Raw genomic sequence first — 22095 nt, 5'->3', positions numbered from 1 at the left:
CTTCACTTACTCCTTGTGGAAGAAAGACTTCTGACATCAACCAGAATTCCCCTCTCAGTTCGAATTAACCTGTCTTCACTAGACCTGCTAATTTGAACCCTGGAAGATCGACAGTGGCAGCTTCAATCTTCTGAGTAGTGTAGACATACCCGAAGAGTTAGTTGGATTGCAATTAAGGCATCCATCCACTTACATAAGAAATATAAATAACTTCTTGTTATTCAGCGTGCAATATCTGGTGAACACTAAAGGTCAACTGAATAATAAAAGGAGTGTTTGTGTCCTTTAGTGTAGAAGGGTGCTCTCCATTTCCTTTGCCCCCTCAAAAATCTACCCTTTTTTTGCATTTCAAATATCAAATTCTTTCTTACTTCTCTTGCTGGAGATCCTTGGCAAGCTTACTGTAGCAGCAGGGAAGTAGACTGGATAGTGGAATCCATGTGGACAAAACATCTCAAAGAACTACAGTTTCTATAAGAGAAATAACTGTTCATCCATCTTCGAGTGAGTGTCCACGTGGATGACACTTCTGGTGACTAGCAAGCAGTGATTTCACAATCAGACTCATGATTATAGGATATCAGTGCCAAAATTGGCATTCTGAGACCTAAACTAAGGAATAGTGGTGGGACAAAACAAGGACTGGTCCCTACATAGCTACCCTGCACATTTCTGAAACTAACACACTTTTCATACCATCAACATAAAAGTGCCTGAGCCCTGCCAAAAGGGGCTCTCACCTGCCTGAGTGGATCTGCTCTAGCTAGCTCATAGCATAATCTAATACAATTAGATATCCCTTGGTTAGAGCAATACTTGGAAAAGAAAACGGATAAGTGATTCACGTCATTCAGATGTACATCTGAAATCTTTGGCAAACTGTGGGTGAGACCTAAGGATCAATGTGTCTTTATGTAACAGCATGAAAGATGTACCAGCCATGAGTGCTGAATCTTTCCTACCCATCACATTGATGGAATAGAAAGTAAAAAATCTTATGTTAAAAGACAGGTGATATAATGAGAGAGATTCTAGGAGCTCAAAAGGAGGTCCCAGTAACCCGGCTAAGACTATATAAAGGTCATAGAGAAGAGGGAGCTCCCAAACTGAAGGAAATACATGAGCAAGGGTGTGACCAGTTTACCAACTGTAGGGTGGGAAAATATGGTGTGATCCTGGCCAGGAGATGTAGCTGCTAAACATATTCTTATAAAGCTGATGTATGGTCCTGAATGCTTAGGGACAGCAGATAGTCCAGAACAGCAGGAATCAAGTTTTCTAAAGGAGACAAGTGGAACTCTGGTGCCTAAATAAAGCATCTTGCATTCTTCTGCACAAGTCAGTCTAGTAGAATCTTTCTGCTATGCACCAGTGTATTCTAGACATTAGCTATTCAGCTCCTGTTGATGGTAGTTAACCAGTCAGCCTCCATGCTGTTGGACAGAATAATGCTGGGTCTAGAATAAGATCTGTCCTTCATTCTGAGAGGGAAAGTTATGTAATACTATTGGGAACTGAGCTGAGAGGAGTTTGAGGAGGTCTATGACTCTTTTCACTTGGTCCCAAGGGGAGCAACTTACACCAGTACTCAACCTGAGAACAATGTTCCTTCCTTTCCCTTTCAGATGACTGAGTGGAAGAAGACTTAGCTGCTCTTTGTTTCAGTAGATGAGTTTCTCTGAAGAGAGAACTTGGGAATTTGGCGATGAACCACAGTTTCAAGTACACTGATGGAGGAAACCTGCTAAGGCCTACTAGGCCCTCTTTCTCTAACTCTGAAGATCTTATTGAGCACTACTGGAGAACATAGTTAAGACTGAGTAGCTGCATCATAGGAGAGGCAAGTTTTGAACTCCAAGGACTTCACTTCTGATGTCTAAATCTTGATACCAGGAAGTCCCCTCACACTAATGCAAGGTTTTTCTTACATATACAAAAAAAATAAAAATAAATAGAGTGAGAGAGAGCACACAGAAAGGGTACATCTACAACAGATGCTTATTTCAAAATAAGCTATTCCAGAATAGTTATTATGAAATAGCTTATTTCAAAATAGCACATCTACGCTGCAGGGGAGCCTCATAATAAGTCTGAGGCAGGCTTCCCTAATGTAGATGTGCTATCTGGATTTGTGGCCCCAGAAGGCACTAGGGAGGAATAACTTAGGCTGGCCATGGCGTGGGGCTATTTTGAAATAGCAGCCGTGGAGTGTCTACACACGCCTTATTTTGAAATGGCTATTTCGGAACAGGCGTTATTCCTTGTAGAATGAGGTTTACATATTTCAGAATAAGCCGTCCATTATTTCTAAATCATTATGAAATAACAGAATGGCTGTGTAGACACTCGCATTGTTATTCTGAATTAACGCTAGTTATCTCGAAATAATGGTGCCGTGTAGACACGCCCTAAGAAACATAAAAAAGACATACCACTACATTATACAAGATCACTATCTAACTCTTTGGGGCTGCGTCTAGACTGGCATGATTTTGTACAAAATCTCGCCGCCTATCTACACTGGCTGCGAGTATTTGCACGAGAACACTGACTTTGTAATGTACAAAATCAGTGGTTCTTGCGCAAATACTCTGATGCTCTCGCTCAGGGATAAGCCCTCTTGCGCAAGTATTCTTGCGCAAGAGGGCCAGTGTAGACAGCAATGTTAATTTCTTGCGCAAGAAAGCCCAATGGCTAAAATGGCCATCGGCGCTTTCTTGCGCAAGAGAGCGTCTACACTGGCACGGATGCTTTTGTGCAAAAGCAAATCTTTTGCGCAAAGGCACATGCCAGTATAGATGCTCTCTTGCGCAAATTCTTTTAACAGAAAAACTTTTCCGTTAAAAGTATTTACGCAAAATCATGCCAGTCTAGTCGCAGCCCATATGCACAGAAAATAGCAGTAAAGTCACAAACTGTACAGAGAAGAGGCTACTGCAGGTGATCCATCTCTCAGCTATGGGTGATAAGAACAAACTGAGGTATGGGTGGGCGCAAGATTTCTAGGCTGCAGGCACAGCTTTTTTGGATACTTGCTGGCTAAAATAATCCTATCTTACATGTACATTTACTGAAAGTGCAATCAACATGGATAATCACTAGAGAAACCTAATTTCTAAAGCTTTAGTGCCTGATCACGCTATCACTCCACGCATAGAATTCCCAGTGAGCTGTTAGTTCGAACGTGTTTCCAAGGAACAGGCCTGCCATTAAGATGTGCAGAACGCTATTTTGGGATAATAGTGAAATAGTGAAATATCCTGAAATAGTGTCCCTGTGTAGAATTAAAATTATCCTGCCCCTTCCCCCCCCCTCCCCGGGAACCTCCGTATAAACCAATCTTTAGTTTCTATTCATTGTGTATGATTTAATACCATCTCCCCACTTTCATGAGATGTATTGGAATGGAAGTTACAGAAGCAGGAGTATATATGGAAGAAGTTGCTTGTGTTAATGAAGTTAATCAAGTCAGGATGGAAGTGGGAAATGGCCTTTGTAATGCATTAACCAGTTAACACTATCAATTTATGATTGAATAAGGATCTCAATTGGTTAACACATTACAAAAGCAATTTCCCCTCTCTGTATATTCACATCTCCACACCAAATGCTGTGTGCTTCCACATTGACTTGATTAGCTTCCTCAAAACAAGCAACTTCTTTCTTATCTATGCCCCTGCTTCTGAAACTTCCACGCCAATTGATCTGATGAAGTGGGTTTTACCCACGAAAGTTATGCCCTAATAAATCTGTTAGTGTAGACATAACTACCAGGTTATTTTGAAATAACTCCCAAAATAACTATTTTGAAATAAGCTTATTCTTCTTCACAAGCAGGAGAAGAAGATTTTTGAAATATTATTTTGAAATAACAGGCTTGATGACGTGGATGCTCACCTTGTTATTTCAAAATAAGGGAAGTTATTTTGAAATAACTCCCCAGAGTAGACATGCCCTAAGTGCCACAGGACTCCTTGTTGTTCATACGTCTTGTATACATTACTCTAACAATTGTCAAAACTTAAATTAAAAAGCATACATATTAAAAAATCCCATCTTAGAAACTCTTATTTCCAATAATCACTACCAACTGCTTGGACGAAGGGACTCAAGGCCTGCATAGAGCTCAGTACAGTATTAGGGTCTTAATTCTTCTGGTTAGAAGCAATGGAAAGAATAACTATAATAGCCAAATATATCTAAAGTATAAGCAATTTGGACATACCAACACTGGGGCGTACTGTTAGGACAAAGCCTTGCTTTCCTGTGCTGGACCTCAAGATGAATTGCCTGAGTGAAGATAACAGCCCAGCTGCAATAAGACCTTGAGCATTGTTGAAAATGTCTCACTGAGTTTGTTAAAACTGTAACCCCCTCTTGGACTCTCACAGGTTAACAAGAAGCTATTTTGTTAAACCTTGCTGTCTCTGCTCCGTCTTCTCTTATCTACAGAACCAGTTCACCCCAGTCTCTCCCCCCGCTTACCCTGGTCCTGCATCCTTGTGCAAAGATCTGTTCCTTCTTGAACAAAGAACTAATGAACTAGTTGTAGCTGGTTTAATGATATGCATGATGTATGTAACTGATATACAGATAGTCCCTGACTTACAAATGAGTTACCTACCAAACACTTGGTAGTAACTCAATCTGTTCGTAAGTCTGACCCCAATCATTTAAATAGGATCGCGCTGTTCGTAAGCACAGATCATCGTTTGTAAGTCGGGGACCAGCTGAATGGGAGATTGGTCATAAGTGCGGATGGTCGTACGCCGATGCGTTCGTAAGTCGGGGACCATCTGTATAAGACTTGTACTCCTGATAATTCTTTGGAAGCTGCTGTTGAGTCCTCCCTAATGCACTGCTAATAAAATGGCTTAGTATTATCTGTGTGGCTGAATTCTTGGGAAAATAATTCCTTTGCTTAACAGTACAAATCCACAGGGTGAATGCGCAACTAGATATCTACATAGTCACTACTGATATGTGTATTTAGTACAGATGCATACATGTGTATGTTTTTCCTCTTTCCACTACATTTCTTCTTTCCTTAAAAAAAATAATCTGGCCATTCACATGTATACTAACTAAATTCACAGACTTATTAGGAACAAATGACCAAAGTGCTTACTCATGCAAATTTGTATGTTGCTCTGTAAAATATATTACTTAAAACCACAAAGTTCGTATTGCTTCACACAAGAAATATAAACTGCTTCTCTATAATTGTCCTTACATCATCTACTCACTCTGTTTCATTTAAAACTTCTTCTTTATCCAAAAACATTTGGAACTTCTCCTCAAATATCATCCTCAGAATACGGTTGTGCACGCGAAAGATGCGATTTATTTTCACTCCTGTGATACCATATGTTTTGAAATCCCAGGCACAAAATCGTGATAGAATTAGATCATAGCAGGAGTTAAACCTGTACCCAGGAATGAGCAATGAATTACTACCTTCTTTTTGCAACCAGAACCTGATTTTTTTTTCTGTTTTCAAATGAAGGGAAAAAGAGAGAAAAATGATATTTTAAGGTAATTTCTCTTTTGTACTTTCAGAAATTCTCTCTCTCAACTAGAGATGGGTGATGTTGTATCACCTAATTTTGAACATTACAGATTATATTAGGGAGCAAACACTAATATTAATGGTCTGCCATGTTTCTTTCCTACATCTACAGTGGGATATTTAAAATGCCACGATGCATCTCAGACTCCATAAAATCTTCCATAAATGCTTATGACCACTGCTTTAGACATCTTGTCTGGAAAACTGCTACATCCTGCTTGACTCACACAAGTGAGTAATTCTACTGAAGTGAATGTGGACCTATCTAATTAAATGTTAGAAGAGGAATGACAATGGCACAAAAAGGGCAGTGGGTTAGGGCCTAGGATTCCTGGGATCATTTCCCTACTCTCCCTGTGTGACCTTGGGCAATTACTGGTGGAAAATTGAAACAGTGAAATGGAGGAATGACACTTCCATGCCCCACAGGGGTGATATGAAGATAAATACATTAAAGATTGTGAGGTGCTCAGGTATTACAATAATGAGGGCCATATCAACAGCTTATGTAGACAGCTAAAATATAGGTCTTATAATAATTATGGAAATGTAATGGTTACCCCAAAAATGAGAAATCCAAATGGGGAAAAAAACATTTTTTAAATACCAGAGGACAATTTTCTTTAAAAAACAAACAAACAAAAAAAAAAACTACTTACAATGAATGAAAACACTACACTTTCTATTAAATGACTCTGTGCTAAAAACTGATTCAAACATTGACCTCATTTAGAATTTTTCCTTGCCAATAAGAAAAAAAAATCCTTGGATTGAAAAAGCAGTTTTAGTATTATTGTTATTTTATTTAATTCATTAAATTTAAATAACACTCTTTATAGTATAGCTAGAACCTCTGAGCACATCATAACCTGCAGCACTCTATCAGACATAGCTGAACATGAGAGAGCACAGGGGAGGCAGATAAGCTTCGAGTACTCAAGCAGAAAACTGTCCTTGAAATAATGCCAACCTAAGTCTGAGTCTCCCCTCAACAAAGTGTCAAGGTTATTTATACTGAGACTATGTAAACAACTTTTAATGCTTATTTATAATAAGCAGTAAAGCTATCCAGGAATTATCTGTCATTGGTGCCACAATAGTTAAAACAGCTATTAGTCATTTCAGATTGCTCTGTTCTCTTTTATTGACGATATTATTTTTAGGGCTCTCAAGTGATTAAAAATTAACTGCGATTAATAGTGTCATTAAAATCACAATTAATTGTGCGATTAATTGCACAATTAAAACAATAATAGAATACCATTTATTTAAATGTTTTGGATGTTTTCTACATTTTCAAATATATTGATTTCAATTACAATACAGAATACAAAATACATAGTGCTCACTTTATATTTACTTTTGATGACAAATATTTGCACTGTAAAAAATATATATTTAAATTCCTCCATTACAAGCACTGTAGTGTAATATCTTTATCATGAAAGCTGAACTTATTAAATACAAAAAACTGCATTAAAAAATAAAGCAATGCAAAACTTTAGAATCTTCATGGCCACTCAGTCCTACTTGTTCAGACAATCATTCAGACAAACAAGTTTGGGTACATTTGCAGGAGATAATGCTGCCTGCTTCTTGTTTTCATATCAACTGAAAGAGAAAATACACATTCACATGGCCCTGTCCTAGCCAGTGTCACAAGATATTTACATGCTAGATGCAGTAAAGATTCGTATACCCCTTCATGTTTTAACCACCATTCCAGAAGACGTGTCCATGCCTGATGAGTTGTTAGGCTCAATAACAATTCAAAACATTTTTATCATTAGAGACAGATGCTACCAGCAGAAGATTGATTTTCTTCCTTGGTGGTTCAAATTCTGTAGTTTCTGTATCAAAGTCTTACTCTTTTAAGACCTCTGAAAGTATGCTCCACACCTCATCCCTTGCAGGCATAAAGGATCTGCCAACTAAGGGTTCTGGAGTCGGCAGATCCCCATCTAGGCTGCCGCGCTGTGCCGACAATCAGATGATCGGCACAGCGTGGCGGCCATTTTGATTTAAATGAAGCGGCGATTATTTAAATCGCCGCTTCATTTCCCTTTGCCGGCCTGCCTAATCTACATGGCTCCGTCAACGGAGCCATGTAGTCTAGACACACCCTTAGAGACTAACAAAAGTTCATGCTACTATATATACACACAGGCCCATACACAGGAATTATTGTGGGGGAGCGTGCTTTTTTTGTAAATGTGGACTGCAATTCTTTTAAATATAATGGAGTAAAAAATAGTGGTGCAATGAATGTGAATAAGAGAGGTTAATGAAAAATTTGAGTAGAAACAGTGATTGGTAAAATGATTTTGTTATACTAAAAGTTTATACAGTAATAAAAGGTATTATAGAAATTAAATTCTGGGATCACAGCAGCCTCTGCTTGCTGCTGCTCTATCTGCTTGGTGAGGCCAGCACTGGGTGAGTGCTGCCGGGGCTTCTGGCCAGCGGGGCCGGGCTCAGGCTGCATATCCCGGGTGGGGGAGCATGTTTCCCCCAGTCATGCTGCGAGGCTACCAGCTCCGCCTGCCCATCTCCCCGCAACACAGCGTTCTCACATCCCCCTAACACAGTGGTTCTCAAACTTTTTGGCCCGTGTCCCACCTGGCTGAATGCAAATCTTTCTGTGCACCACCAGTTGCTAATGGAAACTCGCTGTTAATTACATAATTACTACTGAGCCATTTTGCTAGTGCTGCAGCCAGAGAGAACGGTTTAATATAATGAGTAAGAAAGGAAAAATTAATTTAAATTATTAAACAGACTAAGCATTTTAACTTTCTCATGTTAGTTTATCGAACTTCATTACAATATAAATTATTGTACAACACAAAAAGTTCCCATTTTTTCTTTATTTATGGCAAAGGTGGAATGAGGAGTAACAGTTAATTCGAACTAAGGACTTAGTTCGAATTAACGTTTCACTGCCACGTGCAGCCGCGCGGCAGTGAGTTCGGGCTAGTGAAATTTCAAAATGGCGACCGGACGGGAACATGCAAATAAAGCCCGAGATATTTAAATCCCAGGCTTCATTTGCAACTCCGGTTGCCTCACTTGCCTACCGAGCTCAAATTAACGAGCTAGTGTAGACATACCCTGCGGGTATGTCTACACTAGCCCCCTAGTTCGACCTAGGGAGGCTAATGTAGGCATTTGAACTTGCAAATGAAGCCTGGAATTTAAATATCCCGGTCTTCATTTGCATGTTCCCGGGCGGGCGCCATTTTTAAATCCCCTTAGTTCGAACTGACTGCCCGCGGCTACACGTGGCAGTCAGAAATTAATCCAAACTAAATCCTTAGTTCGAATTAACTGCTACTCTCCTGCAACCAGGTGTAACAGTTAATCCAAACCAAGGACTTAGTTCAGATTAATTTCTGACTGCCGCGTGTAGCTGCGGGCAGTCAGTTCGAACTAAGGGGATTTAAAAATGGCGCCCGCCCGGGAACATGCAAATGAAGACCGGGATATTTAAATCCCGGGCTTCATTTGAAAGTTCGATTGCCTACATTAGCCACCCTAGTTCAAACTAGGGGGCTAGTGTAGACATACCCTAAGGCAGTGGTCCCCAACGCAGTGCCCGTGGGCACCATGGCACCCGCCGGGCCATTTCTGTGCGCCCGCCGACTGATCGGGGCCGGCCCCGCCCCCAGGCGTGCAACACAGGGGCGGCGCCAGCCCCAGGCATGCAGCACATGGGTAGCCCCGCCCCCAGGTGCATGGTGCATGGGCTGTGCCGGCCCCGGGAGCGCGGCGTATGGGCTTCCCTGCCCCTGGGCACGTGGCACAGGAGCAGCACTGGCCCCAGGAGAACGGCGCATGGGCGCTGCCGGCTCCTGGGCGCACAGCCCAGGAGCGGCGCCAGCTCCAGGCGCATGGCATACAGGCAACCCCACCCCTAGGCATGTGGCATAGGAGTGGCGCTGGCCCCAGGAGTGTGGCGCATGGGTGGCGCTGGCACCAGGCATGCGGTGTGTGCGTGGCCCTGCCCACAGGCACATGTGAGGCTCTGCCCCCGGGTGCCTGGCAGCCCCAAAAGGTTGGGGACCACTGGTAAGGTACTACAAGACTACTCATTGTTTTTAAAGTTACAGACTCAGGCTACGTCTAGACTATAAGCCTCTTTCGAAAGAGACTTTTTCGAAAGAATCTTTTTCGAAAGAGGCTTTTTCGAGAGAGCATCTAGACTGCAGCCACTTATTTAAAAAAAGCAAGCCGCTTTTTTGAAAGAGAGCACCCAGGCAGTCTGGATGCTCTCTTTTGAAAGAGCCCTGTTTGCATTCTAGAACGCCTTTTTTCAAAAGAGCACTTTCGAAAAAAAGGCGTTATTCCCCATAAAATGAGGTTTACGGCGGTCGAAAAAACCGCTGTGTTCTTTCAATTTAATTTCGAAAGAATACGGTGGCAGTCTATACACAGGGGAAAGTTTTTCGAAAAAAAGGCCACTTTTTTCAAAAAAACCCTGTAGTCTAGATACATTGTAATATGGCTACCCCTTTGAGTTGTAAAATAACCTTTTTGTCTTAGCGGTTGATTGAACAAGAAGTAGGACTAAGTGCACTTGTAGGTTCTAAAGTTCTGCACTGTTTTTGTTACATAATTTCACTCAAAAACAAATCTACATTTGTAAGTTGCACTTTCATGTTAAAGAGATTATACTACAGCAGGGTTTTTCAAACTTCAGGTCACAACTTGTCTGGGTAAGCCATTGGCAGGCCGTGAAACACTTTGTTTACCTAAGTGTCTACAGGCACAGCCATTTGCAGCTCCCATTGGCTGCAGTTCACCATTCCTGGCCAATGGGAGTTGCAGGAAGGAGCTATAAAAGCTGCCACCTTCCACAGGCTGTCACAGAGTCAGAGAAACTGGACGCAAGCAGGACCTGAGGGGGCATGGCCAAACCATGCAGTTCCAAAATTTGGATCTTCCTCCATGTACTGCACAGAGAGAAAAGCATCAAGATATCAAGAACTATGGGTGGCATTGAGCTACAGAAACAGTGTTTAAAATGTAACGTCTAAAACAACTTTACCAAGAATCACTTGGTGAGCCTTCTTCAAAGCGAGTATTGCCTACTGTTTCCAATTCAGTCAACAAAAACTGCACAATTAAGTTATTGCTTTTCTTCTTTTTAATTTCCATCTGGTAAATTTTTTCAATTCTGCAACAGAAACAAGATAAATTTTGGTAGGACTATAGTAAATTCTAAAGACAGGTACAAAATTCATTTTGCTTTTTTATAGCAAATTCACAACAAAATAGGGATTGAGATGGCTTTTTATGACTTATTCCGTTCTAAGAACACAGAATTCTTTGTCAAACCACTTTTCATTTGGATAGGCCTTGAGCAAACTCAGCTTTTAATAGTCCAAAACGCCAAAACAAATAAGGCAAGACCTGGCTAAACTGAAGGAACAATGATAGTTCTAAGGTCCTTTGTCTTATTAAAACACAGTAGAATATTTCTCAGAAGGGTAGCTGTGTTAGTCTGTAACTTTAAAAACAATGAACGGTCCCTGTGGCACCTTAGAGACTAATAGGTCATGAGCTTTTGTGGGTAAAACCCACTTCATCAGCTTTATCACTTCATATTTTTGCTCATCTCTAAAGTACCACAGAACTGCTCGTTGTTTTTAAAATAGAATATTGTTAAGCAATCCAACCTTTCCTTTGGTAACACACATTCATTTCTAAAATCTTAGTCATGAGGGATCAGACATCAAAAAAACAGTTAATTCTCATTATTTTCCCACTTGAATTTTGATATGATTTTAGTACCAATCATCTGAAGAATCCCTAGAACTAGAAACTGAATGCTTTATTAGCATCTCAAAGCTTGGAATATCAGCTTCCAAATCTTTAAAGAATTAAATTCTCCCCCTAGATAGGTCTCACATGAGGCCTATAGCACCACTGAAATCCCCCACAAGGCCTATTTTGAGGGGTTGTGCTATGTATAGACCTTGTGCTGGTCTTTTGCTCAGGGATTAATTTTACCCGTTTTGCTGGACCAATATCTGTTTTCAAGGCCTGTAAACTTTTCCATTCACTAGTCCTACGTGGCAAAGAAAATGCTTTGGTCCCAGCCATTTTTGTTCAATTCTTGTCCTCTTTGAGACATCCAACTTTTTTTTTTTTTCAATGAAGACACCTGTGTGCTAAGAAGTAGTTTGAATCCAACAACTCAATTCACACAGGGTAGTTAATAGCCATTTTAATGATTTATTATTGTAGGGGGAAGGGTTAAAAGGTTTGAGTCAGCCTGCTTCACACCTGCCAGGTGTGAGCTATAAGACTGGCCCAGCCTGCACCTTTCCCCCTTTGTTTTAAGGACACACCTAAAGCAGACTCCCTGAGGAGACTTTTCTTTTGCTAGTCCAGTGAAAGCTGGATTCATTTGCCAGTCCAGCTGGTGGCTAAAGAGTTGAAATCACTGAGAGCTGAAATCACTGGTTTGGCTGAGAGCCAGACCTATTGCAGCCAGTGAAGTGGCGGTGACCAGTGGCGTGGCATGGAACGGCAGCAGATGAGGAGTAACCACCAGCGGCGGCAGCAGACAAGGAGCGGTGGCAGGCGCCCAGCGGAACATCCAGTGGTGTGGGATGAGACAGCTGGTGGAGCATGGCAGAGTTTCGTATAAGGTGCTCCCATCTATCCCCCCACCCCTATTTCTACCCACGTTGGGAGGTGAAACCCTGTGGGTGAACTTTGGGACTCTGGGTGGCACGGACCAGGGACAGAGACTTTTGGGGTGTCGGACTCTTTGGACTTCGGGCGATTCTTGGCGGGGGGGGGAGCTTGGCTCATGTTTGGGTTATGAACTCTGTTTGTGATGTTTTCCCCAAATTAATGCCGTGTGACTCCTCCCTCTGTTTCATTAAATGTTTCTTTCCTACACTCAGACTCAGTGCTTGTGAGTGGGGAAGCACTGCTTCTCAGAGGCAGGGGTGCGTGAATTTCCCAGATTACTGGGTTTGGGGCTCGAGCCAGTTCTATGTGAGATGGACCCCAAGATATTGAATCCAGCCCTGGTTACTGCCAGGCCTACCCGGCAGAAGGGTTACATTATTTATTTCTAGGAGATGTTCTTGTGACTTATGGCTCATGAGGCAGTCCAGCATTTCTACCTCCATCTCTCCAGTGATACATTTTTTGCTCCACAATAGTCTGTGTCCATGACAATAGCATCTCTTTCAATGGTTTTATGTCAGCTGTTGTCCTGCTCTTTTTCTTCTTCTGGCAAGTGGTATCCAGCCAAGGGTTTGTCTAGAAACTTTTTTTAAAAAAATCTGCACGTGTTCAAACCACTTCAGCCTTCTTTCTTGAATCACAGACTCTGAAGTTTGTTGGTCAGTATCAGCTTTGCTTGTGGGATAAAATAACCAAACACCAACTACTCTCAGAAAACACTGCTGATAAAATGCATTTAGTTTTCTGTTATGGGTTTCTAGCATTTGCCATATTTCAGTATCACCTGTAAAGTCAAGAGTTTGAAATTTTCTTTTACTCCTCATAAGTCTTGTATCTTCCTTTGATGTTGTTTGGAAATCTCCCTAACATCCTCAGCCATGAAGAGTGAAGCAAAGAATTTAGTGTCTCCACAATGACCTTCCTATATAGGCGCCCCCTTTCCCAAAAGTTTCCCCAGTTCCTAATATATCTAAACCCTTCCTCCATACGTCATCTTCTCATCCACACATTGAGACTCTGAGGTTCTGCATGCCTACCTGGCCCTGCGCGTGGAACTGAAAGTATTCCAGAGAATGCTACATAGGGGTCCTGGATTTTAATCTCTTTCCCAGCAGCCTAAATTTCTGGCCTCCAGAACCTCTCTCCTACCCTTCCTTATGTCATTGGCACCTACACATATGAGCACTACACATAAGTCTATCTAGATGTCTCAAGAGATTTGCAACCTTCACACCAGGCAGGCATGTCACCATACAGCTCTCCCGATCATCACAAACCTAATGGTCTATGTTTCTAATGATCAAATCCCCCATTTCTAACACCTGTCTTTTCCTAATGACTGGAGTTCCTTCCCCTGGAGAGGTATCCTCACTGCGAAAGGATATCACAACATCATCTGGAATGAGGATCCCAATTATGGGGTGGTTTCCCTCTGCTCCAATTGAATGTTCTCCTTCCATGAGTCTTTTGCCCTCCTCAACAGCACAGGGCTATCTGACTGGACATGGGACAGTTCTTCAGTGTCCCAGAAAACCTCATCTACTTACCTCTCTGCCTCCCTTTGCTCCTCCAATTCAGCCACCTTGGCCTCCAAAGCCTGTACGTGGTCTCTGAGGGCCAGGAGCGCCTTGCATTGAATGAACATATAAGCCCCCTGTCCATAGGGCAGGTAATCATAAATGTTACATTGGGCGCAATAAGCAGGATAACCCCCATTCTGCTGCTGGGCTTCTGTCCACTTTCTCTCCTACAGATAATTAAATTCTCGATAGGGTTTTTATTTAAATCAGGTAGTTTTGGTTTTAGTTTAGTTTAAAAGTTTTAAAGAATGCCAAATGTATCTATTCCCTTTAAACACCCCCTCTTAGCTCCCTGTTAGCTGCTCCTGTTCACTAAGCTCCCTGGTCACTTACTAGTGGGCTTTATACAGCCCTGGCCTTCTGGTAGCCCCCGCACCCTGGTTAAGACTTGACCAATGAACAGAGGGTTATAGATTTCAAATCCTCAGTAAGAAGCTTATAGCTTCCAACTGCCGGCCTCAGCACATGGATCTCCAAACAGACAAACACAAGATCAGCACACAGTCTTTCAGGCAACCAGTAAGTAACCCCCAGTACAGCCAGCTACTTCTACAGACAGCCACTTAGCCCAATGATCCCATAATTGCTCCTCCTTCACCTGAAGAGCTCCCTCATGAAACTCCCTGTTAGCTGCTTCTATTTGCTACGCTGTACTTCATCTATGCTCATGTTAATTATGTTCAACAGTATACTATAGAAAACTTGTCTGTGTTCTAAAGTAGTTTTTTTTCCTTGCCAGTTATTATGCACCCTTAAGTTGCCTTTCTTTGGTAATTTATAGAATACATCTTTCTTCTGATCTCCTAGGCAGAACTCTTTCCCTCAAATCATATTATAAAATTAACAAATTTAAAATGCTACCTGTTTGATCCTCAGTTGAAATACATGTAACACAGACTCCAAATCCTATTATCAATTACTTAAATTACCATGCCCCCTCTCAGTGAGTTAGAATGCATACATATTTCAAATTTCAGCTCTTATACAATTCACTATACATACTCATCTAATTTTCTGTTCCAGAATGTTATCCTTTCCCTCATGGCATCTAATTTCATAAAGAACTTTCTCTCAAGATTTGACTCCTCGCTGGCTTCATCCGCGTTCTCACTATCATCAATTGATTTTTCCATTTCCAGCATTTTATTCTTAATAGATTTGTTGCTCTGTATTTGTCTTGATGTCTGCAGCAATGCAAGTTCACGTTCCAGCTGTAAAAAAAAATACATTAGGATTCAAATGCAATAAGTGAAGATATGGTTGAAAAATACAGTATTTGTTTTTCCACAGAAGATAAGCCTTCTAGCTATATACAGTAAAACTCCAGTGGTCCGGTATCCAATGGTCCGGCACTCCTGATGGTCCGGCACCATCTGGAACCCGGAACTGCTCCGGGCAGCTGGACAATTGGAGCTACTCTGCCCCCGGCTTCACCAATTCAGCCGCTGCTGAAACAGACCAGCGGCTGACTCTGCGAAGTTGGGGGCAGAGAAGCTCTGCCCCGGGCTTCCCGGAGTCAGCCGCTGGTGAGTTTCAGCAGCGGCTGACTTGGGGACGCTTAGGTCAGAGCAGCTGGGGTGCTTCCGCATTGGTCCCGCAGCGCCGAGGGGCACACCCCCCCACTCTATCCCAGATACCTCATAGCCCCCCCCCCCCATCTGACATATCTGATAATCTCGTACCCCCTGGGCCCTAAAGGTGCCGGATTATCAGAAGTTTACTGTACTACAAAGTGACTGTGAAAATATTTACTGGAAAATTAATTTAATAAAGCAATAATTTTCTTTTTTTAATGGCATTAAAATTTTCTTGTTTATTTAGTGAAATAATTCTGCAATTTGTAACAAGTTACTTGGAACAAGTAAAAACATGCATCGAACAAGGCTTCAGTAATAAGAGATCGTGCAAAGTTGAAACTCCCACTTATTCAGAACTAAATACATATCTGGCCTATAGTAAATTATATTATAATCAAGAATACAAGACAATGATTTCCTGATAAAAATTCAAATTTAAACACAGTAGTCTTCCTCCCTTTCTTGTTGGATATCTTCAGCTGTTATGGACCTTTATCCCCTTATATTGTCATGTCTATGAGGTTATGAAAAATATTTCATTTGAATTTGATACCCATGACCTAGAATTAGGAATGTTGAGGGCAGGCTCTGTACAATTTCCCCCACTTAGGGCTTCAAACTGGAGTGTATAGAAAAGGTGGAGAGGGGATATGCTCAATAGGGGTACATGCAACAATTGCATGTTCTATTAAAAGATAAACCCACTCTTTACTTTGAGCTAATCTCTGCAACAACACACACCTTTTGTCATGGGCACTCAGCACTGAGAAGGATGTGGGTTGAAGACGTAAAACCATGCTCATTTTAGAGCAAAGGGGCCAACCTTAGCTCTAGTCTAATGAGGTGCCCAATACTTATTGGAGGGTGGGGGAAATCAGTACTTCAGCAGAAGTAAAGCTAGAGTTACACTGCTCCATTACTAACCAATATGGCAAATAGCTCCACTTTGACCTGAGCATGCTCACTGACTTTTCCAATGCACCAGGCTGAAATCTTAGCCTTGTTGATTTCAATGAGGCCAGGTTTTCATCCCTCTCACTATCCCCCATCCACGATTGAACCCTTGGCACTACAATGCTGACATACAATTTCCTTGCCATTGCAATCCAGGAGGTCTTTAGAGCAGCACTACAACTGAGATTTAGGTAAAATCATTTTAAATGAAATTCATGCCTGTATTATGGGATGGCACATGTATCATGTAAGTAACAACTGAGTCCTCAACATAGGGTTTGAGTAAGAGGCTTTGTGCTGGCCCTCTGCAAAAGGAGGAATTTTACCTTTTGTGCAGAAATTAGTTGAAAAATTAAGGGTCCAAAAATTCTTTAGAAATGAAAACATTTCCCTCTTATTTTTAGCATTAATTTTAGCATTTTAGACTTAAATTGTGTAGTGATTTCATGTTGAGTTGGCGTTTTTATTTGAAAGGTTGCAAACACACTTTTATCATTCAAACCGCACTGCAGTATAATATACTGTAAACTGACCAGTGAATGCAACTATGTGATAGGAGATACCATACAGGTGCACTCATTTTGTGAACTAACTTGTTTATTGTGTGGCAATGAGAGTGGGAGTTGTGTGTGGGGGTGGGTGGGTTGTTTTTTTTTGGGGGGGGGGGGGGTTCAACTTTTCAGTTCAATTAAAAAGAAGATAGGAATAAAAGCAAAAAATACTGAAATACTGGGTTCCTAGAGGCTGCAGGAGAGTAATACCTCAGACAGGGCAGCTGCTAGCAGGTACTAGGGGAGCTAGAGAGGTACCTCTTGGCTAGCTGCTGGGCCCTGAAGGCTTGAGGCCCTGAGAAGAGGGCAAAGAAAGTCTGGGAGCATGGGGAAGTGGCCCAGGAAATGCAAGCAGCACTGGTGAGAAGTTAAGGAGAGGCAGTAGGAGTTATAGGGACTCTGGGCTGCGAGCCAGAGTCGTGGGTGGGACTGGGTCCCCACCATTCACTAACTGAGATCTTCCCTCTCCCTAAAAGAAATCTGATGAGGTTCAACAAGGACAAGTATAGAGACCTGCACTTGGGACGGAAGAATCCCAAGCATTGTTACAGGCTGGGGACCGAATGGCTAAGTAGCAGTTTGGCAGAAAAGGACCTGGGGATTACAGTGGATGAGAAGCTGGATATGAGTCAACAGTGTACCCTTGTAGCCAAGAATGCTAATGGAATATTAGAGTGCATTAGGAGGAGCATTGCCAGTGTAACCCACACATCTAGGCTGTGTCTACATTGGCAAGATTTTGCGCAAAAACTTGCCATCTGTCTACACTGGCCGCGAGTTCTTGCGCAAGAACACTGACGTTCTAATGTAAGAAATCAGTGCTTCTTGTGCAAGAACTATGAGGCTCCCGCTCAGGAATAAGGCCTCTTGCGCAAGAGGCCAGTGTAGACAGGCAACATGAATTTTTTGCTCAAGAAAGCCCGATGGCTAAAATGGCCATCGGAGATTTCTTGCACAAGACAGCATCTACCCTGGCACGGATGCTTGTGCGCAAAAGCACATCTCTTGCGCAAAAGCACATGCCAGTGTAGATGCTCTCTTGCGCAAATACTTTAATGCAAAAACTGTTGTGTTAAAAGTATTTGCGCAAAATCTTGCCAATGTAGATGTAGCTAGTGTGGTTACTGAGCAATGCAAGTGGTACCGAGACCACAGCAACAGCTAACATCAAGAGACCTCTACAGCAGGGGCTGGGAGCCAGCTGGCTTTTAGCTCAGAGCGTAGAGGCTTCTCTACTCTGCTTCAGAGGTCCCAGGTTCAAATCCGCTTGGTGGCGGTTATACCGGCAGATCCAGAGAAGTGATTATTCGCCTTTATTCGGCTCTGGTGAGGCCACATCTGGAATAGTGTTTTCAGTTCTGGGCCCCCCACTATAGAAAGGATGTGGATGCATTGGAGAGGGTCCAGCAGAGGGCAACCAAAATGATTAAGGGGCTGGAGTGCATGACTTATGAGGAGAGGCTGAGGGATTTGGGTTTGTTTAATCGGGCAGAGGCGGGGGGGAAAGATTTGATAGGAGCCTTCAACTTCCTGAAGGGAGGTTCCAAAAAGGATGGAGAAAGGCTGTTCTCATTAGTGACAGATGGCAGAACAAGGAGCAATGGTCTCAAGTTACAGTAGGAGAGGTCTAGGTTGGATATTAGGAAAAACTATTTCACTAGGAGGGTGGTGAAGCACTGGAATGGCTTCCCTAGGGAGGTGGTGGAATCTCTATCCCTAGAGGTTTTTAAGTCTCAGCTTGACAAAGCCCTGGCTGGGTTGATTTAGTTGGGATTGGTCCTGCTTTGGGCAGGGGGCTGGGCTTGATGATCTCCTGAGGTCTCTTCCAGCTCTATGATTCTATAAAAAGGAGAAAACACAAATAGCAACATGGTCCAAGGATCGAATCAGGAAGAGGATGCTACAGTACTTGGGCTGAGGCAGATCTGCAGATTTTGATGGTGATGGGTGAGGTATCACCGAGAGAGGATGTGCCAGCTAGCAGAGCTAATCCCTGTGACCTCCAGCAGAAGGCATCGCACTGGTGAATGAATTCTGTGAACACCCACAATACTTTTAAAATCAGGTCATTTATTTAGGTTCCTAAATATTGATTTAAGAGCCTTGACTTTCAGCAAGAAGTGTGAAAATCTTCATCTAGGAAATTTACAAACTAGTCTATCATGTTTGATTACATCAGGCACATAACTCTTCTTCACTCTTTAGGTCTAGATTAAAGCTTTTAGGTTACTCCACCATGATAGCTGACTCAAGACTGCATGAAAAATAGCTAGAGGATCCAATTAACATTAACAACTTTAACCACTGACATATGAGAGAGTAAAAATAACCTTCCCCTTATTGCATTGTAAAAATAGCTCCTAAAAGTTACATTTCCATTAAACTGCACTATTCAGGAACAAGTCAGTCCTATGAGCATCAAAAATCCAGACAGTCTAACTATTCCTTTCTGTGCAATTTAAGAGTACAAATCCCTGATCAAAAACATTTAGATATATGAAAGAATCAAAAAGTCTGGATTATTTTTAAATAGGCATATTTTAAAATAGCTAACTCATGGTACAAAGACTTATTAAAAAGTAAAAAGAGTGTAGACTGCAAAAGAAAAATGTTTTACTGTTTAGGATTATCTGGGACAGCAACAAAATCTGTAACTCATTAACTTATTGCTTGTACTGTATTTAAAGAATAGGAAGATAACATTTTAGCCTTAAAATTAGAAACTGCAACTTGAGCACAGCCTGTTGAGGATTACTGAAACTGCAACACAAGTAATTGTTCTTAAATAGAGTTTAGGTATTTGAATAAACAACAGGGCCTTCTTACAGTATGTTTTTCAGTGAGTTAATCAACCAATCAGTCCCTAAGAACATTGGCTATATTCTGCACTCAGTCACACTGCCCAACCCAAATGGGTATTACTAAAGGCAGGATTTAGCCACATCTACTATATATTTGAGAGACTGTCTGTCCATCCATCGCATCTGATTATTCTAGAACTCCACCTAAATGGTAAGAGCTAGGACCATCAGTATACCACTTCCTCTTATCATTACTTAAAGCAAAGTATGGGTTTGGTTGTGCCAGGAAAACTGGATGTGCTTAGAATGGGACTTCTCATAAAATCATACATAAAAGAGACAATCATCAGGCAGGCAAAAGGGGCTGGCTGGGTGCACATCCACACATACATCCAGGAGTGTCCCAGCCGCCCATCTCCCAGAGGTGTGTCTACACAGAAATTATTTTGGAATAATGGCCGTTACTCCAAAATAATTATGTGAGCTTCTACACAGCAATTCCATTATTTTGAAATAATTTCAAAATAACAAATGGCTTATTCTGAATTCTATAAACCACATTCTACTAAGAATAATGCCTATTCCAAAATAGCTATTTCGAAATAAGGAGTGTGTAGACGTTCAACTTCTGCTATTTTGAAACAGCCCCTTACCAGGGCCATTCTAAGTTATTCCTCCTGGGGCTTTAAATCGAGATAGCACATCTACATGGGAAGCCTGCCGAAGACTAATTTTGAGGCTTCCGGACAGTGTAGACGTGATATTTTGAAATAAACTAAACTATTCTGGAATAGCTTATTCTGAAATAACTGTGCAGTGTCGACGTAGCCCAGGTGTCCTTTAGGGAGGGCAAAAGTGGAGTTGAAGCTTCCACCACCCCAATTCGTACGGGGACATAAGTGGTTGTTGCTCTTCATCGTGGAGCAAGGGGAAAGTGCACAGGTTGCTGCATTGCTCACTTTGCTTGTGGAGTGCAGAGGGCAGACTAATCTCTTCCTGCTCCAGCCAAGGTTATGCATTCCTCCCCCAGCTATGCCCATGGGTGCTACAGCAGCCATAAAGAGTTGCTTCTCACCTAGCCCCAGGCTTCTGTGCTGAGAAGGGGCTGGAATAATCCTTTCTCCCCAGAGTAGCCTGCATACTGAACCCCTCATTCCTAGCTCCACCCCAGAGTAATAATTTAAATGAAGCATGTATATTTTCAATGTATTTTCAAAAAACAAAAATTGAATTAAGGAACCGAGCAATGCCAATTAAATCTTCTAGTAAGCTTATAAAAGAATTTCTTCATCCTAAACCGTATCTCCTCCCACAATAGACATTAACATTTCTTACAAAGGATGCATATTTTTGTTGATGTTTAAAAGTATTTAAACTTACATGTTTCATGTTGCAGCTGAACAATTTTATGCGATCTTCTGGCAATTTCTGAAGTTTCCATTTTCTTTCTTTTAGCTTTTCAAGTTCCTCATTGAGCTGCCTATGAACACTCTTTACACGCATATTATAGTACATTATCTTTTTCATCACTGTAGCCTTCCAGTGTCAGGAAAACAGGACAAGTTATTTGCCAGAATAAAGTTAGCAAAATATGACTGTTACCACATGCTGTTTTCTAGCAATTCAGCAAACTCGTGACATTACATTTTATATTTGATTGGCTCCTACAATTAACATTTTAAAATAATCATATCAGGTACTCGATTTTTATGGCATTGTAAGAGCTTCATTCATTTCATTTTGGGGAGGTTGTTTTCATTTTCTTTGTGATGTTCCCAGTGCACTTACATGCAGTATTGTTTCAATCAGCACTGCGTTAATGAATGCACAGTAGGGAATCTTTAGTATGCACCAAAATAAATTACATGGACCAATTAATACACAGTATGTTTGTACATTTAAAAAAATCACACCTGTAGCTCTCATTACTACTACACATGGGCATGCTCTTAGATACAATTCACTATTTCCAGGGTTTTTCCAATGTTTATTGGAAAAACACTGATTTAATTTTTGTAGTATCTGGGATGTTTCATCAGTATTTATTGGTTACAGCTGAAACATCAGAAGCCCTTGATATTGTATGCTGTTAGGTTAGCAGAGTTCAATTTTTACTTTCTTATGATTTCAATTGATTTGTAAGCATTTTTTCTATTTTTATCATTTTAAAGTTTCTCAGTTGCAGAAAATATGTGGGATAGACAATAGTGGAGGCCAGACAATTATTTAATGATTATATACACTGACATTCAAAGAGTGAAAGCTTTATAACCATTAAAACACAAGTGCTCAACATCATGTCAAAATATACAAAAGAAATATCCTTAAATCGAACCCTAAGTTCCTTAAGCAGCATTT

The 22095-nt window shown here is 41.4% G+C and overlaps 1 protein-coding gene across 9 annotated transcripts in view; it reads right to left on the bottom strand.

Moving 5' to 3' along the window:
- The window catches only part of LRRC9 (leucine rich repeat containing 9), a 110220-nt gene that overhangs the window by 70330 nt on the left and 17795 nt on the right, over positions 1 to 22095 (bottom strand). For all 9 annotated transcript variants that reach the window (XM_089778321.1, XM_089778324.1, XM_089778323.1 and 6 more), the window contains 4 exons: positions 21118 to 21273; positions 14857 to 15065; positions 10617 to 10745; positions 5247 to 5426 (listed from right to left, as the gene is read on the bottom strand). In XM_089778321.1, coding sequence (XP_089634447.1) covers positions 5247 to 5426; positions 10617 to 10745; positions 14857 to 15065; positions 21118 to 21273 — 674 coding nt within the window. The remainder of the gene's footprint in view (positions 1 to 5246; positions 5427 to 10616; positions 10746 to 14856; positions 15066 to 21117; positions 21274 to 22095) is intronic.

This window comes from Pelodiscus sinensis, chromosome 5 (assembly GCF_052426305.1).
Source record: "Pelodiscus sinensis isolate ZL-2025 chromosome 5, ASM5242630v1, whole genome shotgun sequence".
NCBI classification, from domain to species: Eukaryota; Metazoa; Chordata; order Testudines; family Trionychidae; genus Pelodiscus; species Pelodiscus sinensis.
Note: the sequence above shows the minus strand (reverse complement) of the source record. Positions and strands in the feature narration are given on the sequence as shown.